The sequence below is a fragment of the Cetorhinus maximus genome, chromosome 21 (assembly GCF_964194155.1).
Source record: "Cetorhinus maximus chromosome 21, sCetMax3.hap1.1, whole genome shotgun sequence".
Classification (NCBI taxonomy): Eukaryota; Metazoa; Chordata; class Chondrichthyes; order Lamniformes; family Cetorhinidae; genus Cetorhinus; species Cetorhinus maximus.
Window position 1 is genome coordinate 68328821 of NC_135899.1, and position 24697 is coordinate 68353517.

The following is a 24697-nucleotide window of genomic DNA, read 5'->3' on the forward strand; positions in this document are numbered from 1 at the left end:
CCTCTGAAGTCCCAACACACTGACTTTGTGGGAATTGCCTGGGAAGTTTGAACTTCAGGTGGGCAATTATCCTGCTCCACAGGACCCTTTGAAAAAGTCTCCAGTAACTTAGTTACCTGAATAGTTACCCAGGAAATGTTAGACAGAAAATCCTAGTATAGCTCCTGGGTAACTGTACAACTGACCACCAACTCCCCTGACCCGAGCTGAACTACCCCACCCAACAACCCCACCTGGCTTGAACTGACTAGCCCCCACCACCTGACTCCTCCCTTACCCCCGCCTCTGACTCTCACCCTCACAGCCTGACACTGCCCCCCACCCCTGACCTGATCTGACCTGATCTCACCACCTGACTCCCTTCCCTGACCCTGCCAACCTGATCTCACCACCCAACCCAGCTGACCCACCCTGCAGCACTCATTTAGTAACACACTTAAAAGCTGTTTAACTGCCCCAAAGCTTTTCAGTGTGTTAGTGAACACTCGCTAAAATACTAGTGATGTAAAAATGGTGCATGGCTTCTGCACTGATTCCCTTCGCTGATGTCTCTGTGGTTTCCTGTGCTGACTGAGTCCTCCAACGGAAGATTGGCCAGAAAAATCAGGGGGGAGGGTAAGTGGGTTTTATCTGATCAGGGTTGGAAATAGGGGCTCCGACCCTGATTGGAGGATTTGGGCCATTAACTTGGTATTTAAGGATATTAATTCAGAGATTGCCTGTGAGACGATTTGCTTATTAATTATGCTAAGATCAGGCTTGTCCAACCTCTTCGTGTGGGTGGCCACATTTCAAAATTTTTCTCACACTAAGGGCAGATGATCAAATTTCGGAAAGCTAAAGTTTGGCACAATATTAAACATTTAAATTTTTTTTTAAAATGAGTTATGAAAAGAAACAAATTGCTGAGCAAAAAAAACAATGCATAATCAGTATCGATGAGTATTAGATGGTGAGAGCACGTGTGTTCGGCTCACTCCCAGCCTCAGGGTGCACACTCGCTGCTGCTCACTCTTTGTGAGATGCATGTTGGTCTGTGGGGTGAGGGGAATGAAAACCCTGAGACTGGGAGTGAGCCAGACGTATGCACACACTCTGCCCCCGCACACACACCTCTCGCACTCTCTCTCCCTCTTTCCCTCTCACTCCCCTCTGTATCTCGCTCTCGCTCTCTCTCTTGCTCTTTCTCCCCCCACGCGATCTCACTCTCACTCTCTCACACTAGCTCTCACTCGCTTCCCCTCTCGCTCTCTCTCTTTCTTCCCCCCTCGCTCTTTCTCTCTCCCCCTCTCTCTAGTTCTAGCTCCCACTCTCTCCCTCTCCCTCTATCTCTCTCTCTTCCCGTCACACACACTCTCGCTCTCTCTCATAGCTTTTAACAAATTCCCAAACTAATCTCCATTAAGACAACAACAACCCATAGACTTAACCAGACACCAGGCAAAGCATTTTCACCTTACGAATTCAAAATGAGGTTCTTTTCACTTTGGTTCGCGTGGAGACAGTTGGAGGCTTACAGCTGCCTTTTGATCTCACATTGCCTCTCCTCTGCACACCCGAAAACTGCTGAAGTTATACCTACCGCCACCCATTGAATGTAAATTCTCATTGTATTGCTAGCCTCTTCTAACAATAAAGCCCCTTTCATAGCACCAATTTTATTAGTAATGTAAACATATGGCTTGGTATCTGGTAGATAAGTGTCAGTTTTCACCCCACTTCTTGAATGCTCTAATCAAAAAATGCAAATGCACGGTATCTCCCTTACATATCAAAACTACGGACTAAACCACTATTTTAAAAGAAAAATATTTTCCAATAATATTATATGCATTAATAGTTTCACGATTCTCTCTCCCCCTCACACACTCTCTCTCTGTCTTTCTGTCTGTCTGTCTCTCTTTCTCTCTCTCTCTCACTCCCCCACTCACACTCTCTCTGTCCCCCACTCATACTCTTTCTGTCTCTTTTCCCCACCCCCGCACCGCTACCCTGATGCCAGTTGGCTCCACACCAGCTTGCCTGGGCCGTGCCGCGCCACTCCAGCTGCCTCATCTTCCGGGCCCTGGAGCTCACCTCCCTGTCTTTGCCGCTCATCCAATCACAGGCTGCATTCTCTCTACATTTGCTGCTGATATAGATCACTTGTGAGCCTCAGGAGCGAATGCAGAGAGGAACCAGCCTGGGATTGGATGAGCAGATTTACAGCATTTTTCAAATATAAGTTTGTTGAATGCCCAACATGTTTGATGGGCCAAGTTCAAAGACCTCGGGAGTCACAACCTGGCCCGCGGGCCGTGAGTTGGACAAGCCTGGTTTAGGTTTACTTCTTAGATAAACTAAAAAACACTAATGAAAATTGGCAAAAGTTAGCTTTTGAATGCTGTCTATTTTACACATAGTCGTATTTTTCAGCCTGCCAAGGACAATAATTATTCAGTGAGCTGAATTGGAGCTTACTGGTTGGTTGATGTAGGAATTTTGTTTGGATTCTCTGAATGTTAAAACATTGTTTGTCTTCTGTGTTAGCAATGAAGGAATTAGTTGTTTCTGCTGGAGACAGTGTGGAGGTCATTCTACCAAAGAATGAGGTTGAGCTGAATGCATATGTATTGCCGGAAACGTCCAAAGGTAAGAGGATTGGATTTCTAGTTTCTAAGGAATTAAAGTACTTAGTGCATTATGTTATCTTGGTTAATATTCAAATAATTCATGTCTTCACTTTTAGCTTTCAAAATGGTGAATCACAGCTTCCATTAACCTTTTCAAGTCTGATCTCTTAAGAACCATATCTCCTTGTCTATCTCCTGTGGGACTGGAAGATAATGTGGCTGACATTTGTTCATATACACTGTAGCCCCTCCGTTCTGAAATTTTCCAGATTATAGAATAATGTTAGAATGCCTAACCTCAAGGAAGTGAGCTGGATATAAACCTGTACCTGTGACATAAAACAGTGACACAACATTATAAAGCACTAATAAAAATCAAATAATATGCTTACGCTTTTCTGCACTCTTTTTTTAGAAGGCATGGTTTAAAAAAAATCAGCTATACCTTGCGTTTGCTCAAGAGCACTGCTGCAAATAGACCGAGGGTATAAAAGGCCGGGGAGGGGGGGTGGGGGGTGTGTGGACTATTGTGTAGAAAAATGCAGCGCGAAGTCACAATGTAACACAGGACCCAGAATTAGCACTATCATCACGTGTAGGCTAGGGAAAGTAGGGTCATGATTATTTACTTAAGATTTAACATAAAAAAGCTGAAAGCAATTCCCTTACCCCCAAACAATTGGCAGTGTACTACCAAGTTTTGATTTTTAATTTTAATTCCTACCTAATTAGCTTACTTTCTTCCTCCGTTTTGTCCCTCTTTCTCCTGCAGTCTTCCACTGAAACAGCCAAAGGCTTGTTACTCTTATCTTCAGTAGAAACAGGACCGTTAGAATAACTATAAAGGCCATCACGTTCACCCATTTGTTATAGCACTACGAGTGGCGAGTATGTGTGCTGCTTGGGCCTGTTCAAAAAAAATTCCAGACAACTGTTGTATTCTAACTTGCACCGATCCTGTTCAGCCATCACCCTTGTGCTCGCTGATCTACATTGGCTCCCAGTTGAATAACACCTTGATTTTAAAATTCTCAAGCTTGTTTTCAAATACATCCATGGTCTCTTCCATCCCTATCATGTAACTTCCTCTGGTTCCATATCCCTCTGATATCTGCAGTCCTGAAATTCTGGCCTCTTGCACATCCCTGATTTTCTATCACTGTACTACTGGCAGTTGTGCCTTCTATTGCCTAGACCCTAAGTTCTGAAATTCCCTCCCTAAATCTCGCTTCCTATCTATTGCTCTTTCCTCCTTCAAGATGCTCCTTAAAACCTATCCCTTTGACTAAGCTTTTAGTCATCTGCCCTATCACCTTATGTGACTCAGTGTCATGTTTTGTTTATTAACTTCCCTGTGAAGCACCTTGGGCCGCTTTGCTACAGGTGCTATATAATGCAAGTTGTTGTTGAAATCAACGTGTTGAACAATGTATTATGTACATTTGAGTGGCTAACAGTGATCTGATGAGAAATGCAATTACAACAAACTAAGTCGAAATAACTCATTAAAATCAGGAAGACAGAATATGTTTGTAAAAATGTGTGTAATGATCTAGTTAGCAGTATATTATATCTAACAGCTAATTAGATACCAAAATTGCAAAGAAGTGAGTAGCGTATTAATGGCAATATGATTTTAGAAAGTTTGTGACCTCATTCGAATAACTTTACAGAATGAAGACTTCACTGAGAAATTTTGATTAATTTATTTTTATTTAAAATATTGTTTTCTACTGATATTTCTTAGAGATTATTTTATTAAAATTCCCTCGTTGTTTCTACACCTTTTTCACACTTGTTCTGAAAACTGAGTTAAATTTCTTCCCCGGATTGGATGAATCTGTGGTGTAGATGAACAAATGTTGGGACCTGATTAAACAGTGGTAACCAAGTTTACTTTATGGATCAGTCAGTAACTTTTGTGGCTGGCTATGTTATTACAATCATTTTAATACTGTCAATTATACATGGTGGTTGAAGTAATGTACAAGGTTTCATGTATAATTTAACATTTCTAACTCCAAGTCACGCCCTTTTAAAAAGTATAATAGCAACTGCTTTTATTCATTTCTGGAGTTGAGTATTTTGTTAAGAAATTCCTTAATGCAATTTCTTAAGATCCTCATTTGCAAGTGTTTCAAAAAGTAAATGTACCTTCATTCTGTACATGGAAGATACAAGGCGGCTGTTAATGATGGACAGTCCATAACAGGAATTCAAAACAGAATTTGTTGATCACACTAATAGTGAGAGTAAAGTTTTTGTACTGTGTGGAGTAAACTCTGAGATTGTTTGTCTGTAATTCATTGTCGTCATCTAATTTGGTTTGCAATATAGAGATGTTTTATAATTTTTACAAGTTCTTTTTAACTTTCATTAGCTTTTGAACATTGTTTTAATTGTGTGCCATATACAACATAGCAGTATACAAGTCTGCTTGCTATATTTTTGAGTTATACAAAATTTTGTTTTCCATATTAATTGTAGTTTGGTTGTTCGTTTACAAGTTATATAATAGTTTTAAAATGAAACTGAAGAAATACAGAGGATGGTGTATTTATGAATACAATCATTATTAGTGAGATTTTACAGTGTAGTTTTTCTTGCAAGAAATGAAGAAAGCCTGTTGTTTTCTTCAAGTGGCTATGTGAAATGGAAGCATTTTCAATCTAAAGTACCCCCAGCCCCATTTGGCATCTGTAAAATCTCTCAGCTTAGTATGCTTTTTCTCTGTTCCATGTGTTACTTGACTTAAACCAAACAGGTTTGAGACCAGCCCAGTGGGTACTGATTATGAAGCTTCTCAGCTCAGATTCTTCCCAGTCAACATCAAGCATTAGTACTGACGCCAATCTGACAATTCTAGTGTAAGTAAAATCACTTGGTTTGTAGCTGACATCAGCTGAGGATTTCCTTGGTGAGTCTTGACAGAAAAGAGACAATGTCACACAATGTATAAATCACTCCATTGGTTAGAATATTTTAAACAACATAAATGGAAAGCTTTTATTATAGAAGGAAAGTGACTTACTATTGAAAGCATTTCTTTTACGTGTTCAAGCATATATAATTTTGCACTGAAGGAATTGTTGTCATAGCAGGAACTGGTTTTAAAATGCAACACAGCTTTGATTCTGTATTGTTCATGTTTTCAAGGATCGAGCTATAAATATGATTGGCAACTGATCACACACCCACTGGATTATGTGGGAGAGATGGCGGGCCAACACTCAAAGACTCTTAAACTCTCCAGAGTAAGTGGATGAAAATAATTCATCACCTAAGTGATCTAGTTGTTATTGTAATTACTAAAGTTTTGGGTGGGTTCTTCCTTAATATGCTACAACAGGAATAATAGTGCATAGACTGCTCTAACAATTGACATTACAATGTGAATGAACACAGTATGTTGCTTAGAGCAATATTTTTAGCGATTGTTTATTTGATGCAAGTTTACATAATTAATTCTCAAATGAACCCCCATGATTTGACCATGTTTGTCAGTTACTGAAAGTGATTAGAACTCTTGTATCAGTGAACAATTTGGAAAACTCAGCTTTCGGTCCATTAACCCTTCTTGAGCAGGCATTAGACTTGATTCGTGCTATCACCACAAATAGCAGATGTGGGTCTTGAGTGATGACTTAAAACATACATTTTTAATGAATGTGCAAAAGAGCAAGGGTAGATAGACTGTGCAGTTGTTTTCTGTTACAGAATTCAGAATTCAATTATGACTATATCGTCATTCCTAAAGTGATTAGTTACCCTTTAGAACATGGCCTTCGTATAGTGTGACATCAGTAAGAATTATACTATATATTTAACAGCTATCCAGGATGTGAATTAGGTTATGCGGTCAATAAGCATATTAACTTCCCAGTAAATAAACAACAACCAAAGTATATACTTCAATTGTTAATTTTGCTCTTGACCTAAATGACATGATCAGAATAGCAAAATGTGAATAATGGCTGACTTGGCAAAAGATTACTGTACATATTTTTAGTGAATTAATGCAGAACATTTGATTTACCAACAACAATTTGTGACTCCTTACCTTTGATACAACTTTCACCTTTTTAAGATATACCAGGTATCCTTTTGTGGGTTTGCTGAGGAATTTTTAAAAAAAAGTCCTTCTACTTGTCTTCCATTCTCTAATTTTTCTACCATGGTTTCTCTTTTTCTCTTCCTTGTATTTTCTCGCCAACTCTCTGTGTTTGCCTACCAATATTTTATTTGCTTTGGCTGTTTCTTTATATTGTCTTCTCTATCTTAGGATGTGCCTCTACTTTTTGAACTTCCTTTCTGCACATCTAATACTTTAATAATATAGGTGCTTGGTGGTTACATTTCTGCATCTGACTTTTCATCCCAGCAAGAGATTTGGAAATTGTAAGATTTTGGTGTTTAAATGCCAGGAATCGTCTCAAAGATGTCTGTCTCTCAGAATCTAAATTTAAATAGTGTAACATAATAGCTGCAGAATGGCCTTTTGGGAGAAGAGGATGCAAAAATGCTGAGAGTAGAGGATTAATAGATGGATGGGAAATGAAGAGTATAATGGGAGTAAAAAGAGATGTTTTTTCCCTCTCCCCAGCAATCTGGTCTGTGGCGTTAAACATTTTAGTATTGGCCAGTGTTGGGATCTAAATTGTTCCTGGTGTCATCTGGTTAGTGTAGATTATTCCACAATTTTAGAGGCTGAAACATTGCTAGAAGAAATCAGGAGGTTGTGAAGTGCAGAGTAAGTTTTGATATTTACAATGCAGGTAGGCTTTAGACATTGTATTTTATCCTATTCTGAAACAAACTTTGTTGCTTTACATAATGGAAAAACCACTTTATATGTAGTTTTAACACAAATGCAATGTTTATGTTGTGTACCATATCATAACCTAACGGTACTTCAATTTTTCAGCTTTCGGTTGGTATCTACATGTTTAAAGTAATTGTTCAAGGAGATTATGCATATGGAGAAGGATCAGTGAATGTGTCTGTTAAACCAGGTTGGTATTCATGGTTTTAAATATGACCAAGTATAGCAGGAGGTACAGAGTAAGAGCAAATAAAAATTGCAGTACAAGCATATGTTTGAGTGTTAACAAGTTGACTGGCAAGTTGCTCTCTGTAGCAATGAACAGCCAAGCCAGGATGCATTATTGAAGGACCATGTACGTTGAGGTGAAACTGGCCTGGGTTAGAAACTAAGTTATTGAATAGCGAAGGAAGTAAATTGAGATGACCCAAACTTGTTTATCCAGTTGTGAGGTTAATATCTTATGGGCGCTAACTTGTGTTTGAATGTCCTTGAATATTTTTCAGAACCTGCTGGGTATTTGTTATATACAATCATGTGACACTAAGATTGTTTACAATTTATTTTGTAATCTGAGAGCAATCAAATGTGCAAATGTTACTACATGCAGTAAACTGATAACCTTTTCCTGTTTAATGTATCCAGCACAATCAGTAAGTGACGGATCTGCATTCGTCACACAAGTTAATTTCATGGATTCATTTTAAACAATCAGTTAGTAGCCATTTCAATTTGGCGTTAGTGAGAAGGGGAGATTTGCTACTGGAGATTTTAGATGTTTTAATTTTAGGTAGGTTTTATACAGAGGAAATGCATACAGGTGTAAGATTTTCTAAATTTATTACCTGTCTATCTCACACAGCATTGCACACACAATTCAACACCAGGGGCAGAATTTTGAGTTCGGCAGGCAGGCGCAGTCAACGGGCCTGGGAGCAGCCGGGAAATGGGCCACCGCCTGCGGTCGGTCGCCGACCGCGATTTCACACTGGCTGGTCAATTAAGGCCCACCCAGTGTGAAACGCGGCTCATCACTGGTTGGGAAGGGGCAAGCAGGGGTAGGGGCCTTTCGGCCACTGGGTCCAATGGTGACCCGGCAGCTGGTTTAAAAATCACCCAGGAAGTTCCTGGAAGGCTGCCAGTGAAGAAGACATCTTTGGTGTTGTCAACAGGAAATTATGGCTTCCAGTGCGGCTGCAGATGCCAGGATGGAGGGCAGGTTGGGTGGAGACTTGTCCCCCCCCACCCCCGTTTTTCTGATGAGTGCCTTGCAGCCCTCCTGGAGGAGGTGGCTGCCAGGAGGGATGCCCTTGTCCCCAGGGACGGAATGAGGAGGCCACCGCACCTTACAAAAAGAGCTTTGGAAGAGGTGGCAGCGTTGGTCAGCAGCCATGGTATTCTGCGGTGCACCTGGGTCTAGTGCCGCAAGAGGTTTAATGACCTGTTGTGCTCAGGAAGGGTGAGTACCATGTTGCCATGGATCAGTGTGTTGAAGTGTTAAGGTCTGGCTGTCCCCCAACCGTGGAGCTCAAGTGTTAGAGCCTAGATGCCAACTGTCAATGACACCGGAGCTGGCCAAGGTGGTGAGCCTTGGCTGCTTGGACTGAGTGCCTTGCAGCTCGAAGGTCACAACTCAGATGTGCCCTGCAAGGTGCTCCTCAGCTGGGGTTGGCCAGGCTGCAATGGCGCTGCAGGTGGAGAGTGGACTAATCAATGCTCCTCTGTCCTTTCAGGAGAAGATGGCCCATAACAACATTGAAAGCTCGCGGACCAGCGGAGGTCCCCAAAACCTCCGAATCCTCACGAGGTACAAGCAGGAGGCCTTGGAGATAGAGAGCCAGCATGCACCTCGGTCAACCGGCAGCGGAGAAGTTGGGGTGTTAGATGAAGGTAAGGGTGCAGTGCAGAGAGTTTCGGATGGTGCAAAACATTCTTGTGTAGTCTCATCATTGATGGGAGCCTCAAAACTGGATTCTACATTGATCAATGAAAGATGATGGCACCATGATGCAGTTCTCCATGGTCTCACCAGGGTGCCTGGCATGCACAGTGACAGTGTGTTGACTTAAACTAATGACATGTCATTGTTCTCCCTTAGATTCGCCACCATCCACCCAATCGCAGGACCCCGAAAAGCCACCCCTGATGCCAGAGGACCGCCAGGCTCCAGATACACCTGAGTCATACCCGCTCTCTGAACCAAGCACCAGCACAGATACCAGCACCTCGGTGGGCATTAGATCGGCAGCTAGAATGCTAATACAGAGCGGTGAGGGCGCTTCACACTCGAGGTGCAGGCAGTGGCAGAGAGTGCCCAGGGCACCAGCAGTCAGAGAGCTGCTGGAGACCAGGACGATGCTGAATTGAAGGCAGATGATGAGCCTCTGGAGTCATTCATTAGGCGGCAGATGCTGGATGTCCAGCAAGATGTGCAGGAGGATCTGGCAGAGACCCATGAGGGTATGCGTGCCATGGTCTCCGTTATGGAGGAGTCCATGCAGAACATCAGCACTGCGTTGACCCTCGTGGCCAAGCGCATTGCCTCCTCCATTGAGAGTGGCAACTCTCATGACAAGGCAGCTCCAGGAACAGAATCAGGGGTTCCTGGGATTGTGCTCGGACTTGCAAGCCCTCACACAGGTGGTCGGTGTCAGCTAGGTGCCTATCCAATGGTGAGCAGGGAGGCCCAGAGCGACCTCATGTTGGCACATGTCTCTGCAGGCTCCTCTCAGGGCACTCTGGATGACGACAGCAGCTCCTCCGCCCCTCTGTCAGTGACTGTGGCGTCTGATGAGGCTGCGGCGCCTGGGGAGATGCCAGCCATGGCACTGGTCCCTCCAAGGCAGGGTCAGCACAGACTGCACTGACCAGAGGATGACTGCCAAGGTCATCAAGGCCAACAGGACAGCAGAGTCAGCAGGCTGCCTCCAATACCACTGCCAGCAATGGGGGAGCACCAAGACACAGCACTCACAAACGTAAGTTTAAGGCACCATGAGCACAAGAGGGACTGGTCACGGGTGATCTTCTGTTGTGCAATGTTTTGTTTATGTCTACTGGTCAGGGGTTGAAGACCAAGAAGGTTCTGTTAATTTGTTTGGACTGTCAACATGAGATAAATTTTCTTTTGTGTAATGGCCTGAGTATGCTTCACCTTTTTTATTTAATGTGGTGCAGGGTACGTCAGCATGTAATACTGGCTGGCTCTAAACCTGATTACACAGGCACTGAGTGGACCTTGGGGTCAAAGGAAGGGGTCATTTCAGACATCCAGATGGAGGTGGCAGCCCAGGCATGAGGGGGTGGCCCTTATTTGGCAGCCTGGCTGAAGGAGCTTTGGATCAAGACGTCCCTGGTATCCATGCCTTCTTGGAGGTTACAGAAAGCCCTCAGCGTTCTCCTCACCGTGCTCCTTTTCGGACTCATTACTGGATTCATCATCTGTGGCTTGTGGAGCTGCGTCAAGATCCTCTTCCTCCAGTGGGTCCCCCATTGCCAGTGCCAGATTGTGGAGAGTGGAGCATGCAACGATGATCAGTGACACCCAATCTGGGGGGTATTGTAGTGCCCCCCCGAATGGTCCAGGCATCGGAAGCGAATCTTCAGAAGACCTATGATTTTCTCTATCCCCGTCCTTGTGGAGGCGTGGCTCCTGTTGTACCGCTGCTCTGGATGGCGGAGAGGCATCATAAACCACCTTTTCAAGGGATGGCCCTTGTCACCCAGCAGCCATCCATCCAGTCGGGTTGGAGCACTGAAGAGCCTCGGCACCTGGGAGTGTCTCAGGATGTACGTGTCTTGAGAGCTCCCAGGGTACCTTACGCACATGCAGAATATGCATCCCATGGTCACACACTATCTGCACGTTCATGGAGTGGAATCCCATCCTGGTTACTAAGGCACCTTGGTCACCTGCTGACACCTTGATGGCAACATGTGTGCAGTTGATTGTACCCTGGATGTGGGGGGAGCCCAGCAATTGCTGCAAAGCCTATGGCTCGCTCAGCCTGGCTGGCCTCGTCCGTACGAAAATGAATGAAAGTCAATGCCCACCTGAAAGGAGCTTCTGTAATCAGTGTGATGCATCTATGGACAGCTGATTGGGAGACTCCACACAGACACCCCACTGACCCCTAGAAAGAGCCGGATGCATAGAAGTTCCGCTACTGTGACCTTCAGAGCCACTGACATGGGGTGTCCACCCACACAGTCGGAGCTGATCTCAGGCTCAATTACCTGACAAATGGAGGTCACTGTTTCCCTTGAGTGGCAGAGCCTCCTTCGACATTGCACCTCTGACATATTGACGTAGCTACATCCCTGCCTGTAAACCCTGGCAGCTGGATAGTGGGGTCTTCTGCAGCCCCTAATGCCTGGACTATCTGCTGGCCCTGCGCCCTTGTGCCTGCGCCTCTCCCCGCACAGGTCCCTCCCCTGCAAGCTGCATTGGGACACCTGGCCTTCTCCCCCTTCTGCCCCTCTCTTCCTCCTCAGAGGAGGTGCCTCCAGCGGAAATCACAATCCCCATTACCAGGGCAGCGGAAGGCTGTCTGATACCTGAGAGTATCCACACGGTCTGAATCCTCCGGGATCCTTGGAGATACCAAGGAGACTTGAAGTGAAGCCTGGAAATGCTAACAATGAAGCCCCAAACAGAGATGAAGCTGCCAAGTACCAATAAGTCACCAGCAGCAAACTTTCTACCAGACTCCTCACTACTCACACTGGCAATGCTACTGACCCTTTTTATCCCACCCGTGAATGAGGCTTTGCAAATTGTTGGCTGGCCATCTCCTCGTTTTGCCCGTGCAACGAGTGCAAAATGGCACAGGCAATGTAAAATCAGCCTCAGTTGCCTTTTCAACGGTGTTAACTGGCCTCTTAATTAATGGTGGGCATGGCTCCGACTCCCAATTGCACCCACCGACTGAAATATCACACAAGTGTGCGATGATGGCACTCTCACCTGACGTCATCACGCACTATTTTACGCTCAAGCAGGTTGGGTGCAGGCCTGCCCGCTCATCAAAAAACTCTGACCCAAGTATATTTCTGTCATCTGGTGGAAGTAGAGTTAAAGGATGGTGGGCGGTAATCCAACCAGAAACACAAATATAATTCAACCCCACTGTGAACTCATATATTCTGTTATTAATTACAGTATATTAAAGACCCTGTGCCAGCCTAAAATTCCTGTCAGCTTCTCCATTATAAATTCCTGTGATCATATTTATAATTGAAACTACCTATGTAACCTTATCACATAATTATGCCCTCTTGCCGGTGTATTGACTCCATTGGCACAAGGGTGTGGTTACAGTGTGATGACCTTAATATGCCAGTTTCCTTTATAAATGTCTATATAGGAATTTATAATGTGAAATGTGTTTAGACACAATATTTTTTGAATAAGAACAATTATTTTCTCATTACCTGACTGCAAAGCCATTTTCCTTTTTTGAAAAAAGGAAGAGAACTAGGTCTATATTGAATGATCAAGCCCAGAGAACTGAGCCAATGGAAGAACAGAAACTTATTTTTAAAACTGCAGGGTGGGGAGTGTGTGGGTACAACTGAAGCTATTTTTAAAAAAATGTAATAGAGTGGTACCAAGGCTATGGAAGCAAAGAAACAAAATTGCTGTTAAATTTTAAAATGTTGAATTATTAAACACGGTTGGGCTTTTAAATCAAGTCGGACAAGACAAGTAGGACATTTTTTTAAAAATGGAGTGGAGTTATTTTTCATAAAACAAATGCAACTGAGGCTATCAGGGCAGAGGAAATGACTACTGGAACAGGGGCTATTAGAAGAAAAGCAGCACGGTAGAGGGTATTAAGAGAAAGCAAGACAATATGGCCTGTTTAAAAAAAAAAATAACTGATGTACTTTATTTAAAAGTGGTAGTGCCCAAAGGTGTTTTAAAACCAGACTGGAGAACAGGGTTTTTGAGAGAGTTTGGATACATGAGAAAAATAAGGAAACAGCAGCTGATCCAGTGATGTTCATGACGAAGCTAATTAAGGTTCTCCTCATGTTTGTCATCCAAGTTTTCCACTCCATTGATGGCCATTTCTTTCATTTTATGTCCATTTTTTATTTCAACAGATAAGATTATTGAAACCAAATCTATCCTCATGAATTCTTGTTGAGATTTGTAATTTCCTGCTCTTAAAACTGAATATGATGGCCCACATTTTGCTGTAAGAATAACAGATGAGGTTATCAGTGCTCACCATTATTGAGGAGTAAACAATAACATTCACCATTCACACATGTACAGTTAAACAAAGAAATCAGGAAGTTATTGAACGAGTCACCCTTCTCCCCTAGATACTTTAGTATACCAGTAATTCATCAAGGGATTCAGCATTCAAACGCATGAGTTTGCTGTACTAATGTGATGCCCACTAAACATGGGGGGAAAAAAAGTTAGGGCTTGTCCATAAAAATGTAAGTGCAATTTTAACTGAATGATAAGTCTTAATTACTACCAAACAATCTCTAATGCTGAAAATTAGCTTTAACAAGTGTGAAATCTCATTTCCTCAGATTTAATTGTTGTTGGTGATTAAACCTTTTTTTTACTTTCTCTGCCTCTTATCTAGCTTTCTCTTAAACTCATCTTTCCTTCCTTCTTTTCATTTTACTTTCCGTACATTGATTTGACATTGAATTAACAATCCTAACTTGCACTTCCTAGGTTAGACTCTATGTAGCTCTGTCAGGATTCTTAATCTGATTGAATAAGCAATTCAATGCTGATTGCTTACCCTGTTCACATAGATCTTGGAGCCCCTGTAGAGGGTGCCATGCTGTCTTGGCTCTCTGATAACTTCAAGTGCAAATGCCTACAAAGTCTATGGAAAAGTGCAAGGGCAATGAATAGTTAGCGCTGTTTGCCACTGACTGCAGAATCCAGGCCATTGTGATAAAAGCATGAAGTGAAGGGGCACAGATTGTTGTGCGCACAAGTTGTGCGCTTGCAAAATTTTAAAAATAAATCTTTCTCATTCTGTTTCTAGGGGGAGACTTCCTCTTGGGGGGGGTTGTGCGGGGGTGGGCGTGGACCCGATCAGTGCCGCCATTTTATGTGGTTGTGCCAATTAAGGCCCACCCAGCGTGATGTGTGTCCGGAAGTGCTGAGCGCTCCCTGTGCGGGCGGGGCAGGTTCCCTGAGTCGGGGCCCGCACTCATTCGCGCATGCTTGCGAAAGAGCGCAAAAATCTCCCTGAGACACAGAGCTGCCTCAGGGAGTTTAGTTTAAGTTCCAAAAATTTTAATAAAGAAAAGAAAAAATTTTACGACATGTCCCCTCATGTGACAGTGTCACATGAACTGGGACATGTCGATGAACTTTAATGAAAAAATTTATTTATTTTATAAACCCTTCATGAAACCTCATCCCACCCGTGGAAGAGGTTCCATGAAAAACGCGAAGGCTGCCTGGGCTCTTCGCCTGCCGCCAACCTTAAGGTTGGACGAGCCGCTCAGTTTATTAGTTTAATTGATATTTAAATGGCCTTAATAGGCCTTTGACAGTTCGGCGGGCGCACAGCCGAGTTGACTGTGCAGCCGTCGAACTGAAAATCTAAATGACACGCGGTGACGTCAGGACGCCCGCCTGATGTCACAGTGCGTCATTTTATGCCTCGGCGAGCGGGCCCTGCTGAAGATTCAGGCCTAGGTTTTGTTTTATTCGTACCTGGGATGTGAGCATCGCTGGCAAGGCCAGCATTTATTGCCCTTGAGAAGGTTTTGAGAATGGTATTGAGCAATGTATATATTTAAGTCATTTAAATAGTTCTAAAAGTAGATTACATTTGGAATACTTAAAAAAAGTGATTCTTTACCCACTTCCATTCTAATGCTGTGAAGCTTATTGTGTAAACCTGGGTCTGTTGCTGTGTTATTCAAGCGATGCTGATGATTGCTAGTGCTGTATACCTACCTTTACTTAAGCAACTGTTGTTTCAGAAAATCAACTACTTTTTTTTAAAACTGTGGTTGATTTATTTTTCAGCACCTCGTGTCAATCAACCCCCAGTGGCTATCGTCTCTCCAAAATTCCAAGAGATCTCACTGCCTACAACATCTACTTTTATTGATGGGAGCCGTAAGTTTACCACCTTATGTTAACAGATCCACTATTTGGCTGCAGTTGGAATTGTGTTAACTTTTTTCCTTTTTCAAATCCTGATAATTTGTATCATCTGAATATTAATATTAAAGGAAACGTACAAAAAAGCAAACATACTGTTTAATAAAGTGTTAAGTGAGAAAAGATAGATCTTTAAACATGCCTTTAGGTGAAACTGTGCAGTAGATTGACATTACTAAGCATTTATAAACCTGAATAATTGCAGATTATATCCTGCTTTGACCAGGATTCTGCTTTACTGAACTTGTTAGTTTGGAGGCTTTGCACACGAATAAATACCCATTTGCCTAGGATCGACTGCAATCAATTGCTTTTCTGGATTTCTTGTTAAAGGTCATTAGTGTATTTCTGTGTTTTATGATCTGTTGCAGTACTATTGAGTAGTTTTGCCATAATACAGCTATCAAACTGAAATGGAAATAAATGCTGTTATATTTGCAGAAAGTACAGATGATGATAAAATCATAAGTTATCAATGGGAGGAGGAGAAGGGTCCACTGCGAGAGGATAAGGTGTTTGCAAATACACAGATATTGAAACTGACCGACTTGGTTCCAGGCAATTACACATTCAGGTACATAAATTTAAGTAGGACTATCTGATTGGAACAACTTAAGATGGTTAATGTGATTAACTCATTCCCGCTGATGTAGAGTACTCAGTTTCTGTTGTGTGCTTCACTCAGTGGCCCTGTCAAACAGAGATCAAATTTTTCCCAACAATGACCAGTCCTGGCACTTTTACCTGACAGCAGCTTCAGATAAGCAAGAAGTACGGCACTGTTTGCAGAACCTTTTTGGGTGCACCAAAGCAACCTGAAATTGTACAGCACATGTGTCTTTATTGGCTGATCTAACTCTACATCAGATATACTTTTAACTTTCTTCTTTTAATGCATTTTGCTTTTACCCCCTTTCTATAACTCCACCCATTCCCCATTTCCATTCCACAGCCAGAGGTTGACGGGTTGCATGCTTTCAGTCGCCTCTCAGTGCTGGTTTTACAATGCATGCTTGGAGATCTTAAACTACAACTCTAGATGGTTTTATTTGCTCCCGCTCTTTACAGAATTGCTTAGCATCTCTTGGATAGTGTGGTTGAGATTGAGGACTCACCATATGGAGATTACAAGCACAAACCTGTAACCTGGGGTGTGATTGGACTTTGTCACTATATTGCCAACTGAATTTTCTTCTAAAGGATAGTTAGATTGGATGTATTTATTGATCTAAGCATAAAACTGAATAGTGATAAATCTGAGTCACCCAAAATTCTGACACACTCTTTCTAATCTTATCGCCCCTGGGAAATGCAAGACTACTAAATAGATCGGTCATGGCACACTCTTAACCAATTTCAGTTAGTATAGGTTCTTAAAAAATGTTTTGGTGTTTCCAGTGACAACAGTGCATGGCAATGCCACATTTATTGTCTGTTCTTGATTGCCCAGAAAATTGCTGCAATTCTTGTGCTGTTTGTGTCTCCCTGGTGGTATTATTCTGCTACTGCAGCATGGCTTTCCAACTGTTTGGCTTGCTTAAGAATCAACCAGATAGGGCTGAGTTGCTCCAGGTTTGCATGAAGTGCGGTAGCGGGCAGGTAAAATCCGTTTTACCTATCGGCTGCAATGGCGGCTTTTCACGCCGCATCATCCCAAACCCGCCACATTAATTATACATTCCCGGGAATCATGCTGTTCCCATGGCGGGCGGGCTCTCGCTCACCCGCCACACCATCACCTGCCACGTCATCACGCCAGGCGCCATATTTAAAGCCCAGCTGCGTGCACACCTCTCAGTGCTACCTGCCCATGACTGTTGCAAAGAAGACATGCCTCTGAAAGGCAAGAAGACTGCAGCCCCCAGGTTCAACAATGCGTCCCTCAAACGACTTTTGGATGCAGTGGAGGTTCGCCGTGATGTCCTGTAACCCTGCTCTGCGCAGGATGGGCAACAACATCATTAATCCGGCTTGGGAGGCAGTGGCAGCGGTGGTCAGCGCCACCGTCCTTCAAAAGAGGGCAGCCACCCAGTGTCGTAAGAGGATGAATGATTTCCTTCGTTCTGCCAAGGTTAATCATTCTTCTCATCACTCTCTTCCACACACTCTCAAACCCATCACACATCCACAGGGATCTCACACTGCCAGTTCCAGAGGCATCACCATTCACACTGTCTCACACACACCTTCATTGTTCTCTTCCCATCCATGGGACCACTCACCACCCACACATGCCAAGCATACTTATCATCTGGCCTGACAGGCATCCTGCTTACACCCTCTCCATCTCTATTTATGCAGGACAAGCTGGCACACAACCAGAGGGAGAGGTTGCAGGTTGGTGAAGGAATGCCTGAAATCAAGGTCCTGTGCAGCCCTGCAAAGAGTCACTGGCATAAAAATTGAATGCTGCTGTCACTTTCATGGCCACTGGCAGTGGATACCTTCCATGTCCACTTGGTGCCAAATCCTGCAGCAGGTGGCAGATGTGACTGACCAATTGCCTAGACATGTGCAGTCTTCGGCGACACTGGTTCTCGGTCAACTGCAGGAATGAAAGGCGGCATCTATAGACCCTGGGTCTGGCTTGGCCGGCGATGGCTCGGTGTGGCTCTTCGGCGGCGTGTGCGGGAGCCCCAGCCGCCCCTTCTTCCTGAGGGTGCTGCTCCTCCCTCTGCACAGCCAGGCACCTCGGTCACTTTCTTCTCCATCGTCTTCACTCTCTGTGCGCCACAAGGCACACAGCTAGCTCACCAGGCTCCATGACCCTGATGTTGTACTCCTGCAGGATGAAAGAGAGAGACACATGGGTGTACCAAGAACCCCTCTTGGTTAAGTGTGAAGACCCTTTAATGCATCCCAGAGAGTGCTGGCCACCACTTGGGTGGGCAGAAGTTAGCCCGCTGCAAAGCTGTCTGAAACCCCACCCTCCTCCACCCCACTCCACCTGACCGTTTGGTGGCAGCTTTGCCCACTGGACTGCATGCTGTGCTCTCAGCTCAGGCACAGGCATTCTCCTAACCTGCACTGCAAAGCTGCACTGTTAGCTTGAACCATGGAAGAGACTGGTCCAAACCAGGATGGTGACATTGCAAGGGGCTGTGAGCACCTCCACCCTTGACTGCTCCACGACCAGCTTTAGCAAGGGGATTGTACAACGTGCCTGGTCATCCAGCTGTTCTGCAGTCCACTGAAATGCTCATTAGTTTGCAGTCTGTGCCCAAAGTTTGAAAAGCTCTGGAGCACTTGGTGGCACTTTGATGCCTCTGCTTGAGTGGGCAGATGAGCTAAAAACTCGATTCCAGTCATATCAATGTGGCTGCACCTGAACTGTCTCAGCTGCAGAGGAATGGTCACTTTATACAAGGTGTCCCTAATGCATGGCTGCTTCCCTAGCCTGTATTCCCCTCCTCCTGTCCCCCACCCCGCACGCGCTTGTGCGCTACCTTCAACTGCAGAGCAGCTTTTGCATCCCCCCATCCCGGTCACCTCAACTGCAGGGCAGCCTTTGCCACCCCCCACCCCCCAACCAAAAAGTCCAACAGGCGTCCCTTGCGAGCGCTTTGCAACGTTACTGTGCACTCACCTCTGAGTTCCCTTGAAGTGCAGCCTGCCAAGTCTGCACGCCTTATATATGCTGTTGTGAAACACGTCGGTGTGATTGTGGGCGGACAATCTAGCAAGGGGCGATGAGTCTGGCAGGCTGGCCTTATAATGATATGTTGATGTACTACAATGAGGTTCCCGATGTCCGATAGCAGGAAACGCGGCCCACCATTGACGGACTGAACGGATGATCGCAAACTGGCTTCACGACGTTTTGAAACCAATCTTTGGCCTCCTCGCCATATTGTCCAGTCACACCACCGAACACGCCCGCATCGCGGCCACAGACGATTTCGACCATAGTGTGGAACTGAAATCAGGCAGGCAAGACTGGGTAGAGTTGGAGATTTCATAACTTTCCATGTTAGGATTTGAACTTTCAGTTCCCATTCCAGTATTATAACCACTACATTGTACCCTGTCAAGGTTGGGGGAAGAAAATGACAAGTTTAAGGATGCACAACCATAAATGCATTGGCAGGTACACGCTGAGATCCAATAATCCACTGGGGATTCATCATCATATCAATTATGGTAGCAATTGATTTGCGTGTCAGCTCATTATTTTTACTCATAAATGAAGAGGCATTTAAAGTTCACTAATGGGGCAACATATGAATTCTGCTAATGTAATAAGGTAAAATAAGCTAAAATAATAAACTATACTGATGGAAGTAAATTGTGTTAATTAATCTGAAGTTAGTACAGAATTAAATCATTTGAAAAAAATCCTGTCTACGACTAAACATCTCAAGGGAACCCTAGTCTGTCACCCAGTGTTTTGAATTTATAGAGCTTGTCACGTGGAAGCTTGGTCTTAATTTGTTTTCTTCAGTCATACTCAAACACGAGTTACTACTGGCAGGTTTTCTATCTTGTGTACTGTTACGTATAATTGGAGTTCCCTGATCTTAACACAGTTACCTTGTTTTAACAACGGTTGACTGCTTTTTCGGAAAATAGTTCCAGCCGTGCAATGCAGTTTAACCCGTTCACTGGTCACTATATTTGCTGTTTTGGGTGATGAACAATTGTAATTCCCCAGTTTGTGAATGTCAGCCTGAAAATGCAAAACTGATCAATGTTTATGTGGTAACAGTCGTGCAAAGCTTCCACGCAGTCAAAAACAGCTGCCTTTATTTGGCACATTTCGACGAAGTTCCTAGGTAGATCTAAGATCATTGTTGCAGCAAATAGTGCAAAACGATTGCAAAATCAGTGTGCCCCAAGGTGTTAAATATTGACTTTAAAAATATCAACTTCATGAGCTAGTGTTGTGATTTCTCCAATAAAATGCTCATTAGGTAGTAATGAATGAGAAAAGCTCCTGTACTTGTTGGGCAAATCGTCCCAGATTTGCACAAAGTGTGGTAGCGGGCAGGAAAATAGTCGTTTTACCCACCAGCCGCAATGGTGTGTTCTCGCGGCATGTCATCCCATTCCTGCCTCATTAATTATGCAGCCACAGGAAACGCGCTGTCTTGCTGGCGGGGGGCCTCCAATTTGCCTGCCGCACCGTTATCTCACTGCTTCCTCATGCAGGGCGCCATATTTAAACTGCAGCCGTGCGCATACTTCTCTATGCTTACAGCCCAGGAGACATGACCCCAAAAGCCAAGAAGAGTGCAGCCCCCTGATTCAGTGATGCATCCCTGGGACACCTAGTGGACACCGTGGAGGCCTGCCACAATGTCCTCTACCCCCACTCTGGATGCAGGAGGCTCATTAGTCTCACCATTCCGGCTTGTGAGACAGTGGCAGAGATGGTGAGTGCCAATGCTGCACACGAGGTCGGCCATCCAGTGCAGAAAATAGATGAATTATCTCATCTGTGCCGCCAGGGTAAGGCAACCATCTTGTCACTCTAAACTCAGACACTCACGAGGCCATCACACATTCACAGGCATCTCATTCACTGCCAGCTCAAGGGACATCACCACTCACTCTCTCACACACACCCTCACATCACCATCTAGTCTCATCTACTCTGAAAACTGTCTCCTCAGCCCTCACCATCTTGTGGCCATTTGCACAAATCAGCATGTGCCTCTACACACACCCTGGGATATCTTCCTTCCGCAGGGCAGCACTCACCCTGCAGCTTCTTCCCTTGCCTGAGGCCACTTCTCCTTCTTTCCCCAAGCAAACCCTAGCTCCGCAGCCGTTGAAAAGCCACTCCTGCTTTATGTCTGGTTTGGCCTGGTAGGTAGAGACCTTCCAGTGAGCCCCCCCTAATAGTGATTCGGTGCTGTCTGCGAAGCCTGGTGCTGATGACCACGAGTGCTGCCCCAAGCAAGTTAGGCAAACAAACCTCGAAGCCCAAAAGAAGTGCACGTTGTTCATGTGTAGTTGTGAAACACGGCGGCATTGGATGATCCAGCATGGAGGCATGATTCCAGCGAGCCGGGCTTACAATGAAATGCCAAAGTATTGAAATTAGGTACCCAATGTGCGGTGATGGGAAACACGGCCCGTCTTTGACAGATGGAGTGGATGATTGCAAACTGGCTTCACAACAGCATGAAAATGATTTTTGGCCTTCTCACCATATTGTCCATCCCCCCACCTGCCATGACACCCAATGCCAACAGAGCCGGAAAATTCCAGCCGTTGACTTTGGAAAGTCAGCAGTTGTTTTCACACAAAATAAGGACATAAAATTCTGATTAGGATAATTAAAACCCAGTTTCAGATTTAGGTGGAGCAGCTTTGAGGCAAGTGGAATAACTGGGCGAGGGCTTAAAAACCTAATTGAGTGCCCGTTTTAAAATGAGATAGTCTATCCTTTTTATACGATCCTTATATTCTACATAATTATAGATAAATAGCAATATTTGGTAAGTAGATAACTGAAGCTGGTTGAAGCAGTTGAGGTGAAGGAACTGGGAAATGCACTACTAGGTACTCTTGCGAGAATATAATCATGTAGGAATATGAAAAGAGGAGTAGGCCAGTCAGCCTCTGGAGCTCATTCTGCCGTTCAATAAAACTTGCTGATCTGCACCTCAGATCCATTTTACCTGCCTTTGATCCACATCTTCTGTACCATTACCTAACAAAAATATATCAAAATCAGTCTTGAAAGTTTCAGTTGACCCAGCATTTTGTGGGAGAGATTTCCACTACCTTTGTGTGAAAAAGTGTTTCCTGATTTCACTCATAAATGGCCTTGCTCTGATTTTAAAACTATTTCCCCTTGTTTTGAATTCTCCCACCAGAAAAAATACTTTCTCTGTATACTATGGAAACCCTTTATCATTTAATGACCTCAATTTAGATTACCCCTCAACCATCCAAACTAAAGGAGGCAGAAACCAAGTTTATACATCCTAGTAATTTTAGTTCTTTGATTCCTATTATAATTCTGATTGAACCTGTACTGTATGCTCGAAGGCCAACATTCTATTAACCTTTTTAATTACCGGTCTTTTTTTTTTAACCTTTGCTTTAGCTTTTGTCAACTTTTGTAGCTGGAGATCGAAATCCCCTTTCTCCTCTGCAACTCCCTAGTCTCTCGCCATTAAGACAATATTATGATTTGTCTTTCTCTGACCCTAAGAAACACACTTGTCTATGTTGAATTTCATCTGCCCTGGTATTTCCCACTCACTCAACCTGTCTCTGTTCCATTATAATTTCCTGCTCCCATCTGTACAACTTACTGTGCTTCCTAACTTATTATCACCTGTCAAACTTGGGTATATAACTCTTTATCTCTTCATCCAAGTCACTAATATATATGTTGAAAAGTTGAAGGCCCAGTACAGATTCCTGGGGATGTCACTTGACAGATCCCATCAATCAGTGAATGTTCTTTTTATCCTACTTGTCAACCAGATATCATCAAAACAATTTTCATTTATATAGTTTCTTTAACATAGTAAAATGTCCCTCAGGCAGAATTTGATATCATGCCATGTAAGTTAGACAGGTGACCAAAAGCTTGGTCAAAGCGGTAGGCTTTAAGAAGAGTCTTAAATGGGGTGAAAAAGGTTCAGAGAGGTGAATTCCAAATTATGCGCCTAGACAGCTGAAGGCCTGACTACCAATAAAGGAGCAAAAGGAATCAACCACAAGGTTGCCTCTGATTCAGTGCACTTTAATTTTTGCTAATAATCTGTGTGGGTCTTTAGCAATTACAATGACCAGTCTGTGTAGGTAGCTTCCATTATAAATGTGGGCTTTTTCCATTATAAATGAGGGCTTAGGCATTTAATTTGACACAGAAAAATGCCAACTGGAATTAAGGTTTTGTAGACAAAAAATGTACACAGGCAAGGAATTTAATATATAGGTATTTGTCTTTTGAGTTGATTGTTCCAATTATATTATTGTGGAGGGAGTTAGAATAGATATACTTAGAAAGTTGTATGAGTCAATGAGTTCTGAGTATACATTTTATCCACACAATAAAACAATCGGTGTCAAACTGTCTTTGTGCTGCTTAGGTGGATAACATGAACCCTTGCAGGTCATGCATAAAGTTACTTAAGAATGAACGTGCAATTAGAGTTGAGTTGTTGCGTGGGCCATGTTGCCTGAGCATGGAGACCGCATATGACCCATGGGCTGACATTTGGATATTCTTGTATTACTTTAAATGTCAATAGCTTTAAACCACTCCAGACTTGGTGTTCAGAAGAGAGTGGATGCTACTTTGGAAGATTGCAATGCACTATCTAAAATAAGTGCAATAATTAGTTTTAAATGACTATATTGACAATACAGATGTTTATTTCACCATGATCTAGTTTTAGTTAAAAGCCAAGGGAACCTGAATTGGACTATGCCGCTTTTCAGAAAATCTCCTGTTTACTGCATAGAATCCCCCTATTTCCTGCTGTTTTGTTTATTTAAATAATATTCTGCAGCATCTTAGTATATCAACATGATGTGCTTTCAGCTGGGTGAATAATTTTAAATGCAGCATTTTTAAGGCTTTTGTTTTGCATCTCCTAGGCCTTTGTTAGCTACAGCATTTGCTGTGCTAACAGTGTGGTATTCCTGTTCAATTAGGTGTTGCTATTGTCGTCCAGGATTTATGTTTGAAAGGTTTGTACAATTTATTTTTTACTTGCTCTTTCAGCCTGACAGTGGTAGATTCTGATGGTGCCAGTAATTCAACCACAGCAGCCGTCACTGTGCATAAAGCAGTGGACTATCCACCTGTAGCCAATGCTGGTGCAAATCAGGTCCTTACACTGCCCAAGAACTCCATCATGCTGTACGGCAACCAAAGCACAGACGATCATGGAATTGTCAACTATGAATGGTCCCTAAGCCCAAAGAGTAAAGGCAAAGTAGTTGAAATGCAGGTAGGAAAACATTTACACAGTACTCCAATATACAAAATGAAGAATATTCTATTCTGTGGAACTGAATGAGCATGATACTTATGGAATAAAGCCAGTAACGGAGCCTTAAAAGAATGCTTGTGAACCCATGCTTAGGGGAGGGAAAAACCATAACCACCAAAGTTCCAAGTTCACAGTCATT

At 43.5% G+C, this 24697-nt stretch overlaps 1 protein-coding gene and 1 long non-coding RNA gene across 2 annotated transcripts in view; one reads left to right on the forward strand and one right to left on the reverse strand.

Annotated features, from left to right (window-relative positions):
* Positions 1 to 24697, reverse strand: part of LOC144695962 (uncharacterized) — a 113656-nt gene that overhangs the window by 18877 nt on the left and 70082 nt on the right. The window lies entirely within an intron of this gene.
* The window catches only part of LOC144695960 (dyslexia-associated protein KIAA0319-like protein), an 80702-nt gene that overhangs the window by 18094 nt on the left and 37911 nt on the right, over positions 1 to 24697 (forward strand). The window contains exons 4-9 of the mRNA XM_078567081.1: positions 2530 to 2631; positions 5769 to 5866; positions 7537 to 7624; positions 15458 to 15550; positions 16037 to 16169; positions 24288 to 24516. Coding sequence (XP_078423207.1) covers positions 2530 to 2631; positions 5769 to 5866; positions 7537 to 7624; positions 15458 to 15550; positions 16037 to 16169; positions 24288 to 24516 — 743 coding nt within the window. The remainder of the gene's footprint in view (positions 1 to 2529; positions 2632 to 5768; positions 5867 to 7536; positions 7625 to 15457; positions 15551 to 16036; positions 16170 to 24287; positions 24517 to 24697) is intronic.